Source organism: Panthera tigris, chromosome D4 (genome assembly GCF_018350195.1).
Source record: "Panthera tigris isolate Pti1 chromosome D4, P.tigris_Pti1_mat1.1, whole genome shotgun sequence".
In the NCBI taxonomy this organism is placed as follows: Eukaryota; Metazoa; Chordata; class Mammalia; order Carnivora; family Felidae; genus Panthera; species Panthera tigris.
Window position 1 is genome coordinate 60,008,646 of NC_056672.1, and position 24,280 is coordinate 60,032,925.

General features: G+C 43.7%; 1 protein-coding gene and 1 long non-coding RNA gene across 5 annotated transcripts in view; one reads left to right on the forward strand and one right to left on the reverse strand.

Annotated features, from left to right (window-relative positions):
- The window catches only part of ANP32B (acidic nuclear phosphoprotein 32 family member B), a 26,932-nt gene extending 13,678 nt beyond the window's left edge, over positions 1 to 13,254 (forward strand). For 2 of the 3 annotated variants that reach the window (XM_042965163.1, XM_042965164.1), the window contains exons 4-7: positions 5,158 to 5,347; positions 7,950 to 8,074; positions 9,302 to 9,371; positions 10,356 to 10,807. In XM_042965163.1, coding sequence (XP_042821097.1) covers positions 5,158 to 5,347; positions 7,950 to 8,074; positions 9,302 to 9,371; positions 10,356 to 10,423 — 453 coding nt within the window. In that variant the 3' untranslated portion in view covers positions 10,424 to 10,807. Of the gene's footprint in view, positions 1 to 5,157; positions 5,348 to 7,949; positions 8,075 to 9,301; positions 9,372 to 10,355; positions 10,808 to 12,541; positions 12,723 to 13,144 lie in introns of those variants that run through there. The other variant, XR_006210809.1, reaches the window with a different exon arrangement.
- Positions 9,071 to 24,278, reverse strand: LOC107180280. 2 transcript variants are annotated; one of them, XR_006210811.1, is made up of 6 exons: positions 24,083 to 24,278; positions 21,648 to 21,766; positions 13,670 to 13,798; positions 13,404 to 13,510; positions 9,828 to 9,970; positions 9,071 to 9,400 (listed from the first exon to the last, which is right to left on the reverse strand). It is a non-coding gene; the product is annotated as an uncharacterized LOC107180280 (long non-coding RNA). The 2 variants fall into 2 exon arrangements; XR_001511050.2 differs by having other exon boundaries at positions 9,071 to 9,970.
- Between the last annotated feature and the right edge of the window lie 2 nt (positions 24,279 to 24,280).

Sequence of the window (24,280 nt, forward strand, 5' to 3'; positions counted from 1 at the left end):
GAATTCTTTTCTTTTTTGTCTTTTTTGAGTTTCATATATTGACCATAGCCTTAAACATTTAATTTTTTTCCCCCCAGACTGGCCAGGCTATTCTATACTGTTATACTTTTATAGAAAAAGCTATTCATACTGGTGGCATATCTGAGTTGTAGGTGGAACAGTCCAAGGACAGCTCCAGTAAGTTTTAGGTCTTCTAATTGATTTTGTGCCCCAGCTGGATTGCTGTTGGCTAAAGTTTTGCATGGGAACCGCAAAATCCTCCTCAGTCTTACATACTAGGATAAGCTATGAAAAGATAAATTTAAGTGCCAGTTAGGTTGCAGGCTCGCTGTGTGACCTTGGGCAAATTGCTTCTTCTCCCTGGGCCTCAGTTTCCTCACTTATGAAGCAGGAAGGCTAATAATCTCTGCCTTACCTTACTTAGAAGTTCTGAGAATAAAATAAGGTAATATGCTTAACTCCGCTTTGTAAGTCGGGAAGCTGTACTAATGGGGGTCCAGTCCATGTGGAGATTGTAGGCCAAAAAAGCTGGAGAGAGAGGTTAATGCAAGGTATGGGGCAGCCTCCCAAGCTGTTCTGTTTGGCTGCCACCTGGAAATTTCTATGAATTTAAGATTGTTAAGTGACTGATTTCTCTAAATATGATATTCTGTAAATTTGGCATATATACAGAATTCCATTTTAATATGCCTAATGGAACTCCAGCTTGTTTCATACTATCCAAAGAAGCCTGTGGTTCTTACTGTTTTTACGTATACATAAAGTCAAGTGTTTCCATTTGACTCAACCTTACAAATGTTAATTGGAAGAGGTTTATGTAAGCATATAGGAGGTGTCTCAAGATCTGGAAGAGCAGAACCCAAGAGGATAAGGCATCTTTCTCTACTATCTCTTTCAGTTCTGATGTCACAATACATTAAAATACTTGGGTTGCACATCACTTGTACAGAATGCTTTATTAGTATTTCAAGGAAGGGAAGGTAGTTAAGTTGTGACTTCTTCTAACAAAGGATTTCCTGCCAGAATTACAGCATCTTTTCCCTTCTAATCAATAATTAAGGCTCTACTCCAATGTAGGCTAAATTGCCTTTTATTGAGTCCCTTTATTTTTATGTTTCATTAAGTGGACCACATTTAGCTCATATTTCTCAAATGTTAGGAGCCTGTTTCTTAGCTTTGCTTCATGAATTTTATCCCCTTTTCTGTTATAGGTACACCCCAGGTACTTGGGCTCCTTCCTTTTTTACTGGTTCTATTCTTTTCCTCCAAACCAATCCCCATTTCCAATATTTAAGCAAACATTTATTGAGTTTTGCTGTATTCGAGGACATTAACATTTGCCCAATGTGTCCTCCTAGAACCCAGAGAAAAGAGAAGAGCTGTACCTCTTTTAGAGATGAGGAAACCAAGTTTAGAGAGTTTAAATAATTACTCAGTGGCCACATATCTAGCGATTCAAATCCAACTCTGCCATTCTTTCCACTGCCTTTGGGACCTATTCTTTTTACCTACAAATTTATTTCATACCCAAATTGACCTTAAACTGGGAATTCCAACAGGAGTACTAAAGTAAGTGCTGGTGTCTCCCAGTTGACAGGCTACACCAAGCCTTTATTGTTTATGTGTCAATGATAGGCCTATCGATTCACAGTCATTGTGAGCGTAAGAACACCTTTTTTCTAGAACAGAGTGCCACACAGTACCTTCTCATGCTGGATGACTGGCTGTTGCCTAATTCTTATGCCAACCCGAGTCCTCTTTGATGTTTCACCAGAAGCCTTTGTCAGTGTCCTAGCACACAGAGGCAGAGCAGAAGCAAACCTTGTATGGGATTTGTTTTCTTGGGCGTTCTGACCTGGTCATTGATGAATGAGGGCCATTTGGTGGTTGTGAAAGTCTCAGTCCCCAAGGACAGTGAAGAATGAGAAATAATCATAATTGTATTTACCGTTTTTAGAGGATCTGTTACGTATCATACACTGTAGTAGATGCTTTATGTGTGTTGTCTCATTAGTATTCCTCAAAAAATATTTCTACAAATAGAATAGAAATAACATGGCCCTCATTTTACATATGAGGAAGCTGAGGCTTGGGAGAGTCTGAATCCCTTGTCCAGAGTCACACACTTGGCTAGCCAGTGACAGAGCCACAGTGCTGCACACCCTGCGTGGAAAAGCCTGGGCTCCTGCCATTCTCCTGAACTTGCTGTTCACATTCCTAGGGGTGTTAGGGTAGGTCTCCGGAAGTTATATCCCGGAATAAAAAAAAAAGCTGTAGGAGAAGGTGAAGGGGGGGAATGTTGGGTCCATTTTGTCTTCTGAAAGTTTTCTTCAATGGGAAAAACACCATCCTCATCCTCATTAACCACGTACATTTTGAACACCGTCTACTTTGAGCCCAGTTCTTACAGTCAATGCAATGATTGTGAATGCCTCTGCTTGCTACAGGGACATTAATCGAGAGACAAAGAAGGCATCAATTCAAACTTCCTTGGACACCTTTTTTAAGAGACCTGGGCCATCCAAACCATCCCCCAAAGCCCTTCTAAATTCTAAGAAGGCAAGCAAAATTATTGTTAATAAAATGTTTAATGTTTATTATGGCTAGCCTATTAGTTTTAGGCCAAATTTCTGGTATGGTAGCATTCTGATTTTTGGGTTTCTTTTTGTTTTTGTTTTTTAGCAGTATTTACACATTTACATTGGGGTCCTGAATAATCTGTGGGTAGTATATTTTGGGCCTTAAAGCACAATTTTAATACTTTAAGCAATTCTGGAGTACTACAATTACTTGGAATTTTGTTATTTGCTTTCACTTCGTTTTCTAGCATACTGTTTGGCATGTTTGAATTATTCATAATGGGTCCTTTTCTTAAGTAGCCAAAAACCTCACAGATACATGGAGTTTCAGTAATAGGTGAGCCTTGGAGGCCTGTCTACTGTGATAGTAGATGGAATTAGAGAAAGGGCTTGAGGCACTGTAGAACATTAAAGATTAGGGGTTGTATGTATTTTTATGCATCCATTTCCCGAGTATAATTTTGAGAAGTGAATGGCTCGTTCCTTGAGTAAAGAATTTTTAGACTTTGGGAAAGCTGCCTAAATTTACTTGTGGTTATATCTTAGCTGGTATAGAGTCAACCTTTTTGTGACGAGAAAAGAGTTCCCAGTGTGTCAGCTAGTTGTCTGGGGTGGTATTTCGACATTTTTTTCCTCTTTGGCAAGAAGTCCTACCTGGGCTTCTGGAGGTCAGGGCCTGCCCAGTGGGGAACCTAATCTGAAAGCTACACAACATAAAAGCAGCTCTCCCTGTCATTAGAAGTTCGGGGACAGCTTTCTTATGACCTCAGGGGACTAACTTACATAAGCACATTATTTGATCCATAAACTCTTGGATCATCGTACATTGGTGTTTTGAGGAGTGCATTTGCCTGTTGCTGTAACCCTGTTCGGTGTTCCCTGCCTGGCTGTCTGTTCCCAAGGGCTGCTCAGTGAAAATAAAACATGTGTAGGAACCTCTTTGACCAGGAAGATGAAGATTCTGTAAGTGCAGGGGTCAGCCACCCTTTCCTCTACAGGGCCAGGTAGTAGATCTGTTGGGCTTCTGAGGCCATACAGTCTCTGTTGCAACTGCTCAGCTTTGCCATGATTGTGGCACAAAAGAAGCTGTACATAATACATGGCCGAGTTACAATGAAACGTGTTTTACAAAAACAGGCAGTGGACCAGGATGGGCCAGTTGACTTTTGCCAAGCCCTGCTTTAGGGCAAAGATTTTTAAATAATTTTGTAACTCTCCAGAATTAGTCAGATACCTCCACTCCTGATGACAAGGTTTTTTTCATCTACATTTCTTCCCAGGTTCTTGTAAACGTTGAAATAGTTTTCCCAATAAAACATCAAAGCCTTCAAACGATGTTTATGTTTTCCAACTCAACTTTACACAGAGATCCTCTTAGTTTTTTTGTGTTAGTACTACTTTCTCAGAGAATACCAAGCTTTTTCTCCTGATTCAGAACCATTAAAAGTGACATTTATGAAGCTGTATGTCATATGCCCTCCGGGCTTATTGGCCATATTCTAGAGGGCTCCAGGCTACATGCTGCTTCATGTTTTATGTTTGCTTTTTAAACACTTGTCCCTCTTCTCCTTCCTAAGAGGCTCTGCTGTACTTCTGCTGCTCTTTCCTTACTTGCCTGTAATATACTACCTCTGCCCTCCCAATGTCTTCTTTCACCTTGAGTCACAACTTAGTAGAGCTGGGATAGAAATACTAGTACACAGTTGTAATAACAAATGAATCTCTGAGTAAAACAAATGGACAGTTTCTTATCTACTTTGGCTACTCAGAGCACTTTCCTTGGCCCAAGCTTTAAAGCTCAACTATTTTGTGTTTCAGATAGAAGACAAAGTTCTAAACAAATGAGGTATTGCCACAAAATTTCAGGGTATGGTAAAATCAGAAGAATTGTATATCAGAAAGCTCTGGTAATAGTATTGATCTCCCCGCCTCCCCCCAAATTAAAAAAGAGTAATGTTCCTCTCCTGAAGTTTCAACTCTGAGTGCCCCCACCCTTTCCCCAGCCTGTACTGCCTCCTCTCTTCCTGGAGAGTAACCGTATCACTACACTTTGTGCTTTATTATATTCCGTTCTCTAGTGTTTCACATCTGTGTCTTCGAATAGAAATCTCAACTACCTTAAGATTGAATTGATTGATTGAGTGAATTTTTTTCCCATCCTGTCACCCCAGAGCTTTGAAGACTAGGCTTGATATCCATCACGTTCTTACTGACTATTGGGTTACTTAGATGTTAAAACTTAAGTTTTGAACCAAATTTATTGAACCTGTTTGATTTGTCTCACACAGTGAAAAGATCTAGTTTAAATATTTTTTCAAATTTATTTTTCTTAAAACTACTAATGCTGCCAGAAAAAGACCATTCTCTGAGAAGGTAGATGTAGAAGGTAAATTGTAGAAGGTAAAATCTGGTGACTTACTATAAAGGTTGCAAAGGACTTGAAATGTTTTCCTGAGTATAAAACTGAGTCGGTAGCAGCTAACTGAACAGAGCCTAGAATTTTACCTCTTTGAGAGATGGGTTTTGTTGCTTATGTTCCTTTGGTTTAGAAAGTATGTTTTTTGATCCTTTTCTTCAGAAAAAGTTGGAATATCTGAAAAGCCTGGATCTGTTTAACTGTGAGGTTACTAACCTGAATGACTACCGAGAGAGTGTCTTTAAGCTCCTGCCTCAGTTGACCTACCTGGATGGCTATGACCGAGAGGATCGGGAAGCGCCTGACTCAGATGCTGAGGTGGATGGTGTGGATGAAGAAGAGGAGGATGAAGGTGAGTGGCCATAACATCCAGTGAACCTAATTTTTGCCTTTCAAAGGTCATGAGGAAGCTCCAGAATGTTGTTGTTATGGAGAAAAATAGTATGCATGTGTATAGGCATTCCATTAATTTGGGATTAGGACTTCTGTTGAATTTTAAGAAGCCCTTGGGACATTGAAGCCTTCAAATGATTCGAAATAAAAATGGCTTGTTAGCTAGTTAGTCTTGAATTTGGAGAGATCATAGACTGTGCCCTAACATATTGAAGTAATTGTGGTTTACCCTTTACTAAAAGGACCATCATCTCTCATGTCTCCCTGCCTGTTCTAGTTATTCCCCTTTCTTGGTTACTGTCTGACTTAATCCTCACAAACTACGCTCTGTCAGCACTTCAGATTGCACTTCCTGATGCCCGTGAGCTAGGTTAGGTTTCTGTGCGTGCTAAAGCATCCCCTCATTTACTTCTTTCATAACCTGTCTCTCTGCTGTTCTTGTCCCTTTGAGCTATGCTATTACGATCTTCTTGGGTAGGAACTATCTTTTTCATCTTTATTCACAAGGCCTAGCACTTCGTAGATACCAGGTACATGTCTGTTATATCCAAATGTAAATAAAGCAGCTTTCCTTGCATGGTGACCCACTGATTCTGAGCCACTTAGGATAAATAGTTTCTCGCCTCTCCACTGGCTTAAAAGGAAGCAGAGCGATCACTTTTCACGTAAGTCAGCATGAAGAAAACTTACTCTCTTAGAATTCCTGATGTTGCTGGAATCTGGTATTACTGTATTTGAAGCATTATTTTAAATGTCTTTTTCTTTAAAGATAAAAATCCACAAAAAGAAATGGGCAAGAAAAGTAGAGGAGGAAATCTATCAGGCAGCTTGGGTGCAAATTAATAGTGTAGTACTCTGGTAGCACTTTTGCAGTTTTATGGCAGATTTGAGACAAGGTAATAAAGGATGGGATGTAGGTTGTAAAGTGGACACAGAATAGGACATCTCCCTTTGTTCCAAATGTTCACTTACTCCCTTCACTTGCAGGTTCTCCGTTATTCCTGAAAACCATTTGTGCCTTTTTGTCTATTTAATTAAGCTCACTTTAAACAGGTTGAATGGCTGTGTGTGCAGGAGCATGTAAGGAAATTACTTGGAGGGTGGAGAGCAGCTCCTGAGAGGGAGTATCAGTCAGACAACAAATTTGCGCATTTCTTAGGTGTCAGGCACTGAGGTATATAGTTCTGAAGGTAAAAACCAGACTTGGTTCCTGTCTTCTTGGTGCTTACTGTCTACTGAGAAGAGAAATGTTAAATAATCACAAGTGAGTAAAGCATGAGATAAGGAGAAGCATCAGGTGCTTCTGTAAGAGCTTGTGAGCTGGGATTAGGAGGTCTGGTGAGTCTACCTTGGAGAAGTGTGATGTTTAGGGGTGCCTGGGTGGCTCAGTTGAGCGCCCAATCCCCTGCTTTTTTTTTATCCTTTTTTTAAGTTTATTTTTTTGAGAGAGATAGCGAGCAAGGGAGGGGCAGAAAGAAAGAGGGAGACAGAGAATCCTAAGTAGGCTCTGTGCTGTCATCACAGAGCCTGACGCAGGACTCAAACTCAGGAACTATGAGATTGTGTGACCTGAACTGAAACCAAGAGTCGGATGCTTAATCAACTCAGCCTCTGAGGCTCCCCGAGCGTCGAACTGTTGATTTCCGCTCAGATTGTGATCTCATGGTTTGTGTGTTCAAGCCCCGTATTGGGCTCTGTCCTCACTGCTCAGAGCCTGCTTTGGATCCTGTCTCCCCCTTTCTGGCCCTCTCCTGTCCATATGCTGTCTCTCAAAAAGAAATAAACATTAAAAATTAATTAAGAAAAAAGTGATGTTTAACTGAGACCCAGGTGTTTGAATCACTGTTAGCCAAGCAGAGAAGAAAGGGAAAAATATGCAGAGACTAGGAAGCAGGACAGCACAGCGAGCTTCAGGACCAGGAGAGGTAAGAACTGGTTGCCTAGAGGCCTGAGCCAAATGGAGTAGAGACACAGAGGGTGCAGGTACCTCTCAGCCTGCCTCTTATTTCCTTCCTCTCACAGGGTTATTACTCTCTTAGATTCCTCATCTGGCAGCTGGCTTTATGGTGATGCCCTTCCCTCCGAGAAGGAGCTCATTATTTATTTATTTTGGGAGGGGGGTAACTTTTTACTACGGAAAATTTCAGACCTAGACAAAGATAGGAATAATAGTAAAGTGAATTTTCATGTTCCCATCATTCAGCTTCAACAATCACTGATTTGTGGCTTATCTTATTTTATACATACACATCCCTACCCACTTCCCCCTTCCTTATTTTGAAGCAAATCCCAGAGATAATATCATTTCATCACTGACTGTTGTAGCATACATGTAGTCCGCCAGGACTCCTGGTCTCCAGATGTAATGGCATCATGATGGACAAAGGGACTGAGTTGCAGCAGCCTGGGAGAAAGGGGGCGACCAAGGGGCATGGGTTTCCCGGACGTTGGTGTAGCACAGCATTTGTTCTCTGGCTCAACCTGAAGTGCCCCAGCACCTTAGCAGGTGTGCCTTATGGGCCATCAAGGGTGTTTAATGAATTCCTTTGGACTGTTTTCAGAAGGAGAAGATGAGGAGGACGAGGAGGATGAGGATGGTGAGGAGGAAGAGTTTGATGATGAAGACGATGAAGATGAAGACGAAGATGTAGAAGGGGAAGATGATGAAGACGAAGTCAGTGGGGAGGTTGGTGCAACTATGTTTGCTGCTCTGTTTCCTATTTGTAGTTAAAAATGTGGGTGATTTTATTTTGTATTGTTTTTAAGAAAAAGGAAAGAAAAGAAAAAGGACTTCCAAGGTAATTAGTAAACTTGTAAATAGACCATTAACAGTTTGATGGTTAATTCCTGTTCCCCTCTTTTAGTAAATACTAAGTGAAATGCTTGGCTCTGTGGACTTATCAGTCTTAACCCTTTAACTTATTGGGAGGAAGTAGTGAGTTGGGTGTTCATTCCATAGGATGAGAAAACTGGAAATGTTGAGAGCTGATGTATGGTCTGTCCCTTCTGTTGTGTTGAAGAAGGGACGGGAGGGTATGTTTACCAAGTCTGAACTTGTTCTTGTATGTTGAGCCTGATTCGGTAAATATGTTCTACGATTGCCGTTTTCAAGATTTGGGGATGTAGAGTTAAGCAAGAATGTGGTCCTGCCTTGAAAGAGCAGGTAGTCTAGTTTATGGGACACCCAGTAATACAGTATCTTTGAGGAGCTGACTGCCAAGGAGGACAGGAGAAAGGATTGACCTAACTTTGACAGACCTCAGGGAGGTCGTGAAGACAGGCAAAGAAAATGAAATGTCATCAAAAAGCATGTTCTTTGTAGTACAAAAAAAGTAAGGCTGAGCATTTATGTAATCTCATAGGTATTTAATGAAATTAAGTTCCTAAAAGGTTTTTATAAGGATGGGAATACAGAGAGTTTTGTCTGAACCTGTTCTAAAATTAACAATTTTTAGGGGCGCCTCTGTAGCTCAGTCGGTTAAAGCATCCGACTTCAGCTCAGATCATGATCTCACAGTTTGTGGGTTTGAGCCAGCAGCCTGCTTTGGATTCTGTGTCTCCCTCTCTCTGTGCCCCTCCTCGTGCTGTCTGTTTCTTGGGGAGAAAAAATGAATAAACATTAAAAAAATTACAAAAAATTTTTAATCATTTCTCGAATTATCCATTATAAATAGTATATTAAATAAACATGTCTGGCAAATAAAATGCTTACTTCTGAAAAGCAGTTTTTAAAGAAAATTTTAATTCATTTATTCAGAAAAACGAACAGATCTCAGAACATTAAAGTAGATAAAGATAATATTAAAGTTTTCTCCTTGGTGAATTTTTACATTTATTGGCAAGTTATTTTTCTCTTTGTATGTCTCAGCTTGGCAGATCAACCTAATAGTGGTTGCTATTTACTGTTCTTTAGGAAGAAGAATTTGGACACGATGGAGAAGTTGATGAAGATGAAGACGAGGAGGATGAAGATGAAGATGAAGGTGGGTCTGATGCACGCACGTTGGTCCTCCTAAGTTAAAAGTCATGGGGAAATGTCCATGAATTTAGAATTTTAAAACTACAGGGAACAAAATAAAATTCCCTTTGTCCTGGTGGTCTTCACAGGGGCTTATATAGCCCTGTCAGTGAGCCTGTGCTGGTACAGACCTCCTGCTCTACGGTGATTAATAATGCCTGTCTGCAGGCAGGAGGCTGGCCTTCAGTCCCGCACTTTAAATGTGTTTTTAGACCCCATCATTTGGGTTACTGCCACACAGGAGATTTCTGGTTTTGGAATTCTCTCTTTTGACAAAAAGTCTTTCTAATTGGATCATAATTTTTGCAGAGTGTATAAATAGTACCTTTCCAGTTTTATTACTGTTAATTCTTTTTCCCTACCACAGCCAAAACCAGTGAAACACCTGTTTATTACTCATTGAGAGTATAGATTCTCCTACCTGTATAGGTTTCAGTGTACCAGATTATTTGCTCTGCTTTCCATTGGTTCATACTTTCTCAACATCTCTCTGTGCCAGGTACTGGACCAGATTTTACATTGGATACAAGAGTTGGGGTCCAGTACCTGCCTTCAAGGAGCTTTCTGAAACATAATGCAAATTTAAGTAATTTTATTGACATAGCCATGAATTTTTACTAATTGGAAAGAACAGGATGATGTATAGGTATTTTTGGCTCAAATACCTAAGAATTCTAAGAAATACGTTTTGAGTTAATATTAACTTGCTACAATTTGAGTCATCTTTTAGATGGCAGCTTAAAGTTGAGAAAACTGGGTTAACCTTGCTGTCATTTGAAATGTGCTGTGCATTTTGTCCTTCTTAAAATCGACAACCTACCAATTTGATCAGTCTTAACATTTTTTTCATCTCCCAACCATCAGAAGTTCATTGTTGTTACCTCCGTTAGCAGTAACTTAGACAAATGCCTTTCCCATTGTCTTAAAGTGAATTTTTGTTATTGTGCAGAGGAGGAAGAAAGTGGGAAAGGTGAAAAGAGGAAGAGAGAAACAGACGATGAAGGAGAAGATGATTAAGACCCCAAATAACTTGCAAAAAAAGAACTGTTCAGTATTGGTTGGACTGCTCATATGGATTTGGTAGCTGTTTAAAAAAAAAAAAAAGGTAGCTGTGATACAAACCCCAGGATACCCACCCACCCAAAGAGCCAAAGAATAGTTCCTGTGACATTCCACCTTCCTCCATTTAGTCCCTCTTGGAAATTCACCACCAAGCTTGGGGACTTCACCCCAACAAAATTGTAAGCGTTTGTTAGGTTTTCGTGTAAGACTCTTGCTGTAGCGTGGATAGCTGTGATTGGTGAGTCAACCGTCTGTGGCTACCAGTTACACCGAGACTGTAACAGCATTTTTACTTTCTGTACAACAAAGAAGCTTTGTAAATAAAATCTTAACATTTTGGGTCTGTTTTTTCATGCTTTTCTTTTCTTTTTAATGAGATTTTTTTTTACATTAGGACATTTTGTGTGTCAACTGCCAAAAAAGTATTTTTAAGAATTTAAGTGAAATAAACACGTTCCTCTTTGGTAAAGCCTAGTTGTATGCTTACATTTTTAAATTAGACTTTAATTGTAAGCTCATGTTAAAACACTACAGAACTGGTTTCTCTGGCATTTGTATGTATTAGGTGGTGGTTGAGAGGAAATGCACAAGTGTATAGGATCTTTGAACACTTAAATTTGATTCTCATTTCTCTACTGTGGGAGTAGACTATTACTTATTTGTTTATAAATTTTCATTTTTGAGAGAGAGAGCGTACACGAGTGGGGGAGGGTAAGAGAGAGGGAGACAGAGAGAGGATCCTCTGTGCAGGCTCTGCACTGAGAGCAGAGAGCCGGACGCAGGGCTCAAACTCATGAACCATGAGGTTATGACCTTAGCCAAAGTCAGCCGCTTATCCAACTGAGCAACCCAGGCAGGTGCCCTGGGAGTAGACTGGTTTTTTTTTTTTTTAATCGTTTGTTTATTTTTAAGAGATAGAGCATGAGTGGGGGAGGGGCAGAAAGAGGGCAAGACACAGAATCCTAAGCAGGCTCCAGGCTCTGAGCTGTCAGCACAGAACCCAACATGGGACTCAAACCCACAAACCATGAGATCATGACCTGGGCTGAAGTCAGACGCTTAACCGATTGAGCCACCCAGGCACCCCTAGACTTTTTTAAAACAACATTTGAAATTCAGTGCCTGGAGTCCCTGAAAGCCAATAAAAAATGTTAGGTTCAAGTAACAGGTGAGTTAAGAAAACAAAAAGTATAAAGGGAAAAGCCTTACTCAGGGTTCTGGGAGATCCTAATTCTAATTACTCCCTCTGCCAGTGGTTTCCTCTATAACCTTGTGTTGACCTCTGGATCACCTCCCAGTCTGTAAAATTGAGGGGGTGTGACCAAATGGCTTCTGAAGTCTCTTGTAGCACTGATGGTCTGTGACCCTCATTGACAGGAAGGTCTGAAGAAAAAAAACGGGCTTTGCATCAAGGCCAAAACACGTAGGGTTTGACTGACAAGTGAACAGAGTATGGTTTGTTATCAAGACAGGCGTGCTAAAGAGGAATGACATGTGAAAAGCCTTGCCAAGGAAGCGGGTAGGCACTGCCCAAGGTCAACTCAGCTTTTCCAGAAGATGGAAATTTTCTCTATTCTTAAAGATCCTAAAGGGATTTGGGGGAGGGGTAAGATGTCCGGCAGTCTGCGTGTTCAATGGCTCAACCATTTAATAGATACGTGACTTTGTTGTCAATGTTTTTTGTAGTAGAAGATTTGAGGATTCTTTTAGCAAATCTTAACACTATAAGCTACTGATAGGAGTAGGGTTTTTATGCAGAGAAGTAGTGTTAAAGATTGGAATCTGAGTGTGTAGAAAAAGTTACATAGTGTCAATGGTACTCCCAAATCGTGTACTTTAAAATTGAAGTCTCTAGGCTATAAAGTGGAGTTTGCTTCTTGCTAAGGAAATTCCAAAAAATTAAATTTTTATTTCTGGTTTAACAGGTACTACTATATTTTCTTCAGCCACAAGGCCTTTGCCATTTGGCAAATCTTCGAACATTATAAAGCAATTTCTTCCGTACCCAGGTTTTGCATATATTGCCAAATATCAAACAGTAACTTTGGATGATTGTTTTCCTGCCTCTTTAAGTTTACAGAATTTTTCCAGTATCTACCAAAGCACTTAGGCTGTGCCAGACTCCCTAGCTGGACAAGTGGGAGAGGGCTGGGATGGAGACAAGCGAGCTGTTGGATATGCTCACAGTAACTAGTAGGGAAGAGAAGACAGACGCAGGAGTGATACTTAACTAGTACCTGCAGCTAGAGCTCCGGTAAGTGTGAGAGTAATACAGAGACTGGAAAGGTGGCATCCATCTAGAAGGATTGGGAATGTCTACTAGAAAAAATATTTCGGCTGTACATGCTGCCACTACAGGTTTAGAAATAAAACGGTTTAGAAGAGGAATGGGGGAAGGAGGGAGGAGCATGATGAACAGGGGTCTGAGGTTGGCACCTGATAAGCACCTTTAGATTCAAATGGGCAAGTTTGCCTAGAGGATGGGTAAGAATACAGGAATGGCAGGTGAGACTGCAGCACTAATTTGGGACTTCTAGGGGGCCTTTGAAGGTCATTCATTCTTGGGCATTCACTTTGTAAAATGTCAGTTTGACCTACTACATGTGGCCGGTGAAGATGTCTGGGAAATTACCAAGCCAGGTTTTCATTTCTATCATTTTTTTTTTTTTTAAATAGGGTTCTCCAGAAGTCTGTGACATGCTGCCCTCTGGGAGGGCCTTGAGGCTCACCTGCTCTTGACTAAAGATTATTTTTAAATTGTTGACAAGCAAGCATTTTGGTGATGAGGCCACAGAGTGGACCCTATTTCTGGAGTTGTCTCCCATCTGAAGGAGACCCTCACTGAGCAGGTTTGCTTCCAGCTTTTGCAGTCTATGTGAGTTATCAACTGTCTAAGCTGGGTGGGAGCTGTGTTGGGCTGGATGGCTGGTCTCACCTTGCTTGTGCGGGGCGTAGGTGGAGTGGGTCTCTTCCTCACACCTGCCCTCCAGCCACAGCAGCTGCTCTCTCCCTGTGTAATACGTTGGAATGTCTTGATTGCATCTGAAACATTTGTAAATAAAAAGGAACCGATACTCATTGTGGAGACGAGGAAACTGAGGCACAAGCAAGTGAATCAAGGACTAGCCCAAGGTTTCCTGGTGAAGTGAAAGAACCTGGCCTAGAAGCCACATGGCCCAGTTTTCAACTTGGTGCTCTTACCTTTAGTTTTCTCATTCTGCTCCAGGAATCCAAGCCCAAGAGTGCTGGCCTCTTCTGACAGGAATGCAGAAGCATTGTGTAAGACGCTAGTCCCCACTCCTCACCAGCATGAGGACTCCTGACCAGTGCCTGCATGAGGGTAGTTAACGACAGTCCCATGTTTCCATTCTGGCATTCCTATTTGGGCTACACTACTCTACCCCCAGAGAAAGGTGAGACAGAACCATGAAGGTGGTTCTACCCTTAGGCCATGACCTTCCCTTTTCTCCAGCCCTGTCAAGTGGTGCTGACATCAATTTTAATGAGGCTGATGATACCGCTGTGTTGACAGTTTGAAAAGGGAGTCAAGTTACCAGCTGACTTAGACTTAAGCTTAGGTCGGCCAAACAGTTGCTCTGCAGGAAAACCACCAAGATTGCAGCAAGTGTAGAAATTCTTCCTAGAGCCAATTAGGTCAGCCTCATAATCTCTGACCAAGTATCTTATAACTTGTCCCAGAGGTATTGGGAGGGCATATAGAGAAAGAAAATGACCCTTGGAGCTATTCTGTCTGATGAAAGGGACTTCACTCCAGGGCAGGAGGGGTTTGTGAGGAGATGGGTATCCATTAAGGCACTGCCCCACCTCAACCCTAGAGAAGCAGGAGTGGTACTTGGTGAGGAAGGTCTCAGAATCCAGAGACCCTGTTTTAGCCCCAGCCTGGCCACTGGCTGGTATTTGGCCCCCTCCCCACCGCACTTCCTTTCTGTGAGTCTCCAGTTCCTCAGCTGAAATTACAGGGCCTGAACTAAAATGAGCTTACAGCTCTCTTCCAGCTGTACAGATCTGAATGGGGTACAATACCAAGTTCTCTTCAGCAACAGGAATCCTTCAGTTACTCCTGCTTTACTCTGTTACCCCAGAGCCCTTCCAAGGAGTAGGTAAGGGTTTGAACTGATAGAAAATGTCAGCTTTGTTTTAGGCTGATGGAGTAAAAGGGATAGACCGGTAGCTGGAGACCAGTGAGGAGGCCAGATGTGGGCTGCACCTCTAGGACTGATGAGTGAGATGTCTTCCAAAAACTGCAATAGAAATATTAGCGGGACACCTGGGTGGCTCAGTTGGTTAAGCGTCCCACTTCGGCTCAGGTCATGATCTCAGTTTGAGCCCCTCATTGGACTCTGCTGTCAGCACGGAGCCTGCTCCAGATCCTGAGTCTCCCCTACCTCTCCCTATCCCTACCCCCACTCGTTCTCTATCTCTCTCGCCCTCTCCCTTCCTCCCTCCCTCTCCCTCACTCTCAAAATAAATAAAAAAAAAAAAGAGAAAGAAAAATCCTGGTAAATCCGCCTTGACCAGTCCGACTACTCAGTGTTCTGGAAGTAACATTGCAGACTCATCAGCATGAGCAGGATGTATATCTGCCACTAGAGGGCACTAATGCTTCCAGTCAAGGAGCAGATGGCCATTTATTGAGAAAGGATTCTTTTTTTAATCCTCAAACCCTGTGAAATAATAAACTGTAATCCCCATTTTACAGGTGTGGAAACTGAAGTAGCAGGAGGTGAAGTGCACTGGGGTACCTGGGTGGCCCAGTCCTCAAGGATCTGACCCTTGATTTCGGCTCAGGTCATGATCTCAGGGTTTGGGATTGAGCCCCGTGTCAGGCTCCACACTGGGCATGAACCCTACTTAAGGTTCTTTCCCTCTGCCCCTCTCCCCTGCTCCCATTCACTCTCTCAAAACACACACACACACACACACACACACACACACACACACACACACACACAAAATAGAAGAGATGAAGTTCCTTAGCCAGAGTCATGTAGCCAGTAAATAGCTAGCCTGGCTGGGATCCTAATCCAGCTATGCCCAAATCCAAAGCTTCTCCTCTCTATGAATGTGCCTCTTTAGGGCTCTCTGGCTCCAGACTCTGTTCTGGTAAGTGGGCATATTTCTTCCTCCTCACTCTGGGACAAAGTAGAGGCTGGCTAACCACACCCTGTTGGTTCCAGAGATTCAGGACCGAGTATAAGGTTTTCAGAGCTGGAGACGTAAAATGCTTGGGGGGGGGGGGCGCGGGGGGCAGGCAAACTGAGCATTCTGCAAATACAGTCCCCATTTTTAACCATTTTGTGTTGTGGAAGGCAGTCCTGTCATATACCACTTTGGTGAACTTGCTAAAGACCCTTTGCAATCTTGGAATTCTGTTCTCCCATTTGTAAATTGGGAGTGCTTTGCTGTTCTCTCTGCTGAGTGTGAAAGTGCTCGATGCCCATGAGGGGTAACTTCTTCAGAAGACCTGGGAACAGCCTATGCCATTGGCCTCTGTTTGTGGTCGACTAAGCTACGTGTGCATGTGACCAGCTGTGCACCTACGAGCTGCTGTAGCAGTTGAATGAGAAGCAGGCAGCTTAGCAGGGGGGGTAGCCTGGGATTGAGGGATTCTGGGAGTGGATGGCAGGACCCTGGGGAAACTTGAGAAGTCCATAGGACCCCAGCCAGCTCCTGGGTTGGGAACTCCTGTCCAGCTCTTGGCTTTGTGCATTCCAGGGACCAGGTCATCTTCCACCTTGTCTCTGATTGGCCTTTAGGTTCCTCTCTTGCTGGGGCATCAGACCATTGTTTCCCTGCTTCCGGAGCCACCCAGTGCCCCCCAGGACTACCTGTCTAAATCCTACCAACAATCACCCTGCCACCCTGACCGGCTCCAGTCTGACCGGTCCTGAGCCCCACTTCTGACAAAAGAAATGCTGGCCCCGGTGTGTTCATGGCACACGACAATTTGTATGGCTCTTACATGCCCATTATCTTACTCAAGGAGGTAGTGTGAGGATTCTGACCCCATCTTTCAGATGAGGAAATTGAGGCTCAGAGTGACTGTTGAAAGACCCCAGAGTGCAGAGCAAGACCGGCTTCTCTTCCCACTTTGTGCTCTTCCTGGAGAATAGCAGGCTGGTGTGAAAGAGCTAATGGGGGCTACTGGACCAGGTCCACTGGACTTGGGAGAAGCTCATGTGGGTGGGAACTTTTGAAATCTAGAGCTCTCAGTGATGCAGATGCTTCAGTAGGTGGCAGATAGAGGGAAAAAGAAGAAATGAAGCTGAGGAAATCCACGTTCCCACGTCATGGGCCACTTGAGACCAATCTTTCAGTGTCCCACCCTGGACCTGTCATTCCCTACGCTGCTCACCCCAGAGACACACACAAAACCTCCCCACCTTTCCAGCCTCATTCCCTGCCCCTCAGTCCCTACACGTCCTTCCTGGCCCAGCCATCTGCATGTTCCTGCACGGGACTTGTTCATTCTTCCTCCACCTGCATGAGCAAAACCCACCCCATCTTCAAGAACCTCCACAAAGGTGTTAGCCTCCCCAGTGGTCTGCAGCCAGGGTTTCTTCCCTGGGGTCCTCATTTGATGGCCTTGGTGACTTGCTCTCACCATCCTGGCACTGGCTTCTCTGCTCCCTATCTCCTTCCCCGCAGATAGTGGGTGCTTGGGCTACATGTGCACTAGCCATTGTTGTGCCTCACGCTGGCACTCCATGCACATTTCCTCGATGACCCAGTGTATTAGTGTCCTGGGGCCTCCATAATAAAATACCACAAACTAGGTGGCTTGAACAACAGAAATGTGTCATCTCACGGTTCTGGAGGCTAGAAATCCAAAATCAAGGTGTCAGCAGGGTTGATTCCTCCGACGGCCATGGGGAAAGGATTTGGTCCATGCCTCTCTCCTTGGCTTATAGACATCATCTCCTCCCTGTGCCTCTTTCCATGGAGTTCTCTTTCTGTACATGTTGGTGTGAAAGTTCTCCCTTTTTATAAGGACACTGGTCACCTTGGATTAGGGCCCACCCTAATGACTTCATCTTAACTACTTGCATTTGCAAAGATGCTGTTTCCAAACAAGGTCACATTCTGAGGTGCTAGATGTTAGGACTTCAACAGACGCATTTGTGGAGAACACAATTCAATTCATAACACCAAATGAGTGAATTGTGAAAACCTCTGGGCAGAGAATGGCTGTCAGGTGCTTAGTTCCCCCTCCCCCACCATCTCCCTTTGGGTGTTTGGATATACAACCAATGTGATTAAAAGGAGGGCCTGAGAACTCTGGTTTTGAGAGCACAGTCAAACCCTGATTTGCCTCCCATCAATTTTGTGATCTTGTGTGACAGTTATTTCAAACCACATTTCTCTTCCATATTAATTCACACATATTTCTCTTTTAAACTGTATTAATTCACATTCATTATCTTACCCTCCTTTAAACCCAACCAGAAAAATGAGTATATTTTGAGGAACAGAGGGCCAAAGTGGCAGCAGATAATACAGATCAGTACAAGGAAGTCTTGTATTGACCCCAAAATCAGGGCCCACCAATCTGGAACTAACAAAGTTCTATCTCCAGACACCTATGGGAACCTAAAATGCCAAGAAATCCAAGCTCCCTAAAGTAGAAGAAACGAGATCTCTTCTACTTGAATCCCTCTGCTAATGCTGGAGCCCCCGCCTTGTAACATGCCTGACTTTAGTTGGATGCCTTGGTGATGGGGAGCTCACTCCTTATAAGCCAATATATTCCATCTTAGAAAAACAAAGTTCTTTATCTCTAGAATAATAAGGCATCTTTATCTTTTATTAGTTAGGGAAGCAGTCTTTGTAAAAAACTTCTAAGATTTAAAAAAATTTTCTTTTAATTTTTTGAGAGAGAGAGAGACAGAGCATGAGCGGGGAAGGGGGAGAGAGAGGGAGACACAGAATCTGAAGCAGGCTCTAGGCTCTGAGCTGTCAGCACACAGCCTGACGCGGGGCTCAAACTCACAAACTGTGAGATCATGACCTGAGCCGAAGCTGGACGCTTAATCGACTGAGCCATCCAGGTGCCCCTATACAAAACTCTTGTTTATCCAAATCTCTAACATTCTTGGGCATATGGAGCCACGGGGGGGCGGGGAGGGCGGGGGGGGCGGGGGGAACTAATCCAGCTTTTTCAGTGGAGTCCTGTAAACATTTGATGATATCCATCATGCCCCTGCAACATCCAACCTCTTTTCCCCAAAATTTATCTCATTTGAATGTTCTTGCAAGTTTCAACTAATGAATACCCCATGACGAGATCCCAGTGTCAGGTTCATCCATGTTATAGCATGCATTACTAGTTCATTCCTTTCTTTTCCCATAATATTCTATTGTATGGCTATATTACATTTTATTTATATTTGTGTAGACATGTTTTCATTTTCTTGGGTATATGTGAGGAGTGGAATTGCTGGGGCATATGTTTACTCTGTGTTTAACCTTCTGAAGAACTGCCAACTGTTTTCCAAAGCAACTGCACCATTTTACATTCCCAGCAGCAGTGTCTAAGGGTGCCTATGTCTCCATGTCCTTGTAATGATCTGTCTTTCTGATTCTAGACATCCTCATGAGTGTGAGTTGGAATCTCATTGTGGTTTTGTGGCTAATGATGTTGAGCATCTTTTCATGTGCTTATTTGCTAGAATAGTATCTGTTTTTAAAAAAATTTTTTAATGTTTATTTTTGAGAGAGAGAGACAGCATCAGTGGGGGAAGAGCAGAGAAAGAGGGAAACACAGAATCCAAAGCAGGCTCCAGGCTTTGAACTGTCAGCACAGAGCCTGACGTGGGGCTCGAACCCACGAACTGTAGATCATGACCTTAGCTGTAGTCAGATGCTTAACAGACTGAGCCACCCGGGTGCCCCTGGAATAGTATCTTTTTAAAAAAATGTTTATTTGGGAGGGGTGAGAAGGTCAAAGAGAATTCCAGGTAGGCTCCACGCTGTTAGCACAAAGCCCAATGCAGGACTCAATTCCACAACCGTGAGATCATGACTTGAGCTGAAATCAGGAGTCAGCTGCATAACCGACTAAACCACCCAGGCTCTCTAATATTTTTTTTTTGTAGTTTATTTATTTTGAGAGAGAGAGCAGGGGAGGAGCAGAGAGAGACAGGGAGGGAGAGAATCCCAAACAGGCTCTGCAATGTCAGTGCAGAGCCCCATCAGGAGCTTGATCTCACAAACTGTGAGATCATGACCTGAGCTGAAACCAAGAGTATGATGCTTAACCATCTGAGCTTCCCAGACACCCCTGGGATAGTATCTTTTAGCACGTGTCTGGATCAATCTGGTTGTCCTCAGGTTGACAGTATCCATGGTTGAGACGGGGTTGCTATGGGGCATTCTGAGCTACTGGGGCTGTGAGCTGAGCAGACAACCAGGGAGAAGACTTTGTCTGGGCTGGTGATGAATGTCTGGGAGTTGCCCATGAGGACACATGAGATCTTAAAACCCAGTGAAGAGATAAGATTGCCAACATCTCTAAGTGTGAGGGGAGAAGAATTAAAGTTCTTAAAGCTTTGGGGACTCTTGGAAGTTAAAGGTGAGAAGAGCAAGTAGAGACACATCATGGAGATCCACTATCCTAATTTGGGAGATAAGGCTGCTGACTGTCCGGATGAGGTCTGAGGGTAGGGAAGGTCCCAGGAGGCCACAGGCAGTGGAAACAGACCAGGGAATCAGAGTTCAGGAATGAGACCACTATCTGGGTGGACAGATCTGGGTTGTTAGGGGTCTCACACATTTCTTCTGTTGCAATCCTCACTCCTGCCCTCTGGTGGTGTTTGCCTGCCTGTGGCAGGAAGTTGAAAAGTTCTTCCTCTGGAAGGGGCAGAGCTGAGAGTGGAACCCAGGCCTGACTTATTCCAAACCCTGTTTGGAATGTCCTGCTTTTTCCAGGACAATGTTCTGTCTCAGTCTCATGTGGTGACCCGACATAGGAAGAGATTGTTATCATTTGGAAGGAATTTGGGATGGGGGTTTTCACCTTAAATGTCAACTCTTCAGAAAGACTCTTCCTGGGTGTGCCTTGGTGGCTCATTTGGTTGAGCGTCCCCCTCTTGATTTAGGCTTGGGTCATGATGTCACAGTCATGGGATCGGGCTCCGTGTGGAGTATGGAGCCTCCTTGAGATTCTCTCTCTCCCTCTCCCTCTGTCCCTCCCTCCTCCACTTTGCACTCTCTCTCTCTCTCTCTCTCAAAAAAAAAAAAGACTCTTTATGACTCCCCATGCAAAGAAGCCCCCCCCCTTGTTAGTCTTACCAGCACTCAACTTGTTTTTTTCATTGCCCTTATTATTATAATTCATGATTTTATATTGTTAAATAAAGAAAACCATAGGCCCCACATGGTGTCACATAGACCAAGTTCCCAAACCAGGGCTTAGTACCCAATCTAACTGCAGTTTCAAACCCTCCCCCACCCCCCACTGAAATATGGTCTTAACAGGTCAGGAAATTTTTCTTTCCATGAGAGGCAATGAAATCTGCCACCTGGGTTCTCTCCATCCCCCAAAGAAAGATGAGGTGATCTGCACGATAAGATACCTTGTTTTTCCCTAGCAAGCAGCCTTCTCTGGAGCAATCCTTTTCTTTCATGAGTACCTTTCTTGCCCCACTCTCTGTCTAGAAAAACCTTTCATTTTGTACAATTCCTCTACTTGCTAGAGGGAGTGCTGCCCAATTCATGAACCGTTTCATAAACCCCAGTAGATCTTCAAATTTACTTTTTAAAGATCTTTATTGTAAACTACAAGTTGCAAGAAAACTCTTTGTTCCTCATTTTATTCCTGGTGCCTGGCGAGGTGCCTGACATACTAGGCACTCAGAAATTATTTGTTGAATGGGGGGTGAGGTCGCATTTGGAAAACGGAGGCAGGTAAGATGTGTATACACAGGTCAAAATTCTCTGAGGGAATCAGTATGAGCTGACTTCTACCTTCCATACCCCCCAGGGTGTGATGGTGGGCTTATTTTCTCAGCAACAGTAGAAAAATGATGTTTATGTCACAGGGATGGGGACCAAGGTTGAGGAAGCAGGAAGTAGGTGTGGGTGGGAGTGTGACTAGCAAGGGTGCCTGTAAATGGAACAACTAAGAAACTTGGGAGTATCAGACACTTTGGCCACTTACCACCAGGTCCTTGGCGGCTGGGGTTGGGAAACTTGGGTGGATCAACAATTCACTTCTTCCTCAGAGGAACTTTCCAGAAGGCTGACTTCAGGAGCAACCCAGGGAACAGTCATGTTTGCCTAAGATTGAATGTGGCCCGAGGAATAAACATATGAAGTCAGCTATGCCTCAGTATTCATGCCATCTTTCCTTTTCTGCACTTGGGCACTGAGAAAATATTTATTGGCACCTATTAAGTGCTAAGAAATTGTGTGCTTGGTGCTAGGGATATAGTCAGAAACAGTCCAGGTCTGCTCGCAAGGAGCTCCTGGCCCTGCAGGACACTTATAATTCAAGGAAGGATCTAAGCAACATATGGGCAGAGGTATGGACTATCTTGTTCACCATGGTATCCCTAGGCTATTCGTGCTGAGCAGGTGCTCCAAATGGTTCCCAACCCAAAGAAGTTCACAATCTAAAGAGAAGACAGACAAGACGAGGGGCAGTTACCGTAAGAGGTAATAAGTGGGCAAATAAGAGTCTTTTGGGAGCCCAGAGAAGATTGTTGGGGAGACCCGAGAAGAATGTGAGAGGAAGTGACTTCTATGTTAATGGACCAGAAGGTGGTCAGTCATGGCTCAGTACGTGGAGGTGGAGGAGTGGGAAGCCTTCAGGCTCAGAAAACAGCCTATGCCAAGGCCTGGAGGTAAGGAAACATGACGCTTTAGGGGAACCCAAAATAGTTCAGTGTAGCTAGAGCACAGAATGGCAAATGATTAGGCAGTATTACCAGGTGGTAGGATGCTTTATAGGGACCAACTTAAGAAGGGGCTTAGCATAGTAGGGCTGACCCCTGGAGCCTCAGACCCAGGGGTCTCAGGTCTGGGAACTGGGTCTCCCTGCTCTACCTTGATCCCCATGACCCATCACTCTGGGTTACCCCAGTTTCTGCAAAGCTAAGTTCTTCCTTGCCCTCTCTTGCCAATAACAGGAAAAAAAAAATCCCTCATTGGTTTTAATTTGTTTTTAAGACCTTCCCACATGCTCTCACCCATTTCTATATATTGAACATTGATTCATTACCCAAGCAGAAAATGCCTCAGAAAGCTCTGGAAACTGGCTTTTTAAAAAGGGAGAATGAAATAAAAAATTTGTCTTTTTCTCCTTACTCTAGTAAGGTATATAGCACTACTTTAATTTACCGAAGTCTTTTATGTCATCACAAATGACATCAGCCTAATTTGCTTTTGTGGTGTGGTTGTATTTTTAAATGTGGTTTCACCTTTTTTCCCTTTAATTTTCACTTATTCACAAAGTATTCAAAACCATAATGGTTTTCTTTAGCATGAAGTTCCTGAGTTACTTTAGCGCTGCGTTTAATTTTCTCTGTAGTCAGGGTCTGTTGCTCAGCCTCACCCAGAGGTTGACTGTCAGTTAAACTTGACAGAACACATGTGCCATCCGGTCTAGCACACCCACATATCACGGATGAGTGAACCCCTCTTTCCTTTGGTTGCTTCCTCCTGGCCTCCAAAGGTGCACTTTTTCAAAACCCCTCAACTCTGGGACCCTGTTTAGCCCAGGGTCCATTTGCCATCTGCTTTAACAACCAATGTGACTCAGAAAAGGTCTATTTTTGTCCTGTCTGCTTCCTCACCTCCCTTGGCCAACAAATCTGCTATCTCCAGCAGATCCCCAAGTCTCCTGGTCTCTTCTTCCTTATTCTCCTGGACTGCACTGGGCCTTTGACCCTGTGGGTCTCCCCACCTCAGGACCACCCTAGTTCTATCACCGGTTTCTAGTCTCTTTTCTCCATTCCTGCCTTCCCATCTGCCCAGGCTCATTCCTCTGCACGCTCTCTCCGCCAGCAGTCTAACTACCCTTGGTCTTGGTCTTGCTCTGAATGGCTCAGGTTTCTCTCTGGCCCAGACCGCTACTCTGAGCCTCAGCCCTGCCTTTCCTCCTACCTGGTAAGCAGTTTCACCTGCATATTTATACTAACATGTCTTCTCGCCTTCCACCTGGAGGTGCCACCTCCTTACCTTTCTCTTAGTGTTACTTTGCTCATCAGTTCTGGTAAGTCAAGCTGGAAATCAGTGTTTTTTTCTTTTCTCCAAACTGCCTCTTATTTCTGAACTTTGTCTGCAACTTAACATATTGCAACAGCCCTAGACTGAGAGGCAGTCCAGGGTCCTGGTCCCAGCTCTGCTCAGGCTTTCCGGGTGGCTTTGGGCGAGTCAGTGGAACTTTTTGAACCTGTTGCGTCTCATATAACAGGAATGGAGACCACTTACTGAAACTTTACTACAGGCCAAGTACCGTGAGCAGGGCTTTCTATACATCATCTACGAATCTATATCATTTTCCCATTTCATGGAAAAAAGAAAAGAGCGTTCAGAGAGACTATTCACGATCAAGAGCCGGTTAGTGGGAGGGGCTGTGCTCAAACCACCCACCTCAGTAAGTCCACCTCCAGAATCCGTTTTTTCCATTACACCGCAGGGCTCACTCTCCCCACGCCCAAGGCAGCCGTCACCTCCCCACCCCCTCTTCGGGAATATTTGCTAAAGTGTGCACGCAGGTACGCTGCAACCAGGAGTGGGGGCCCTGGTTTCCTTGCCGTGAGCCTAGAGCCCAGATCTCGCGAACAGAGC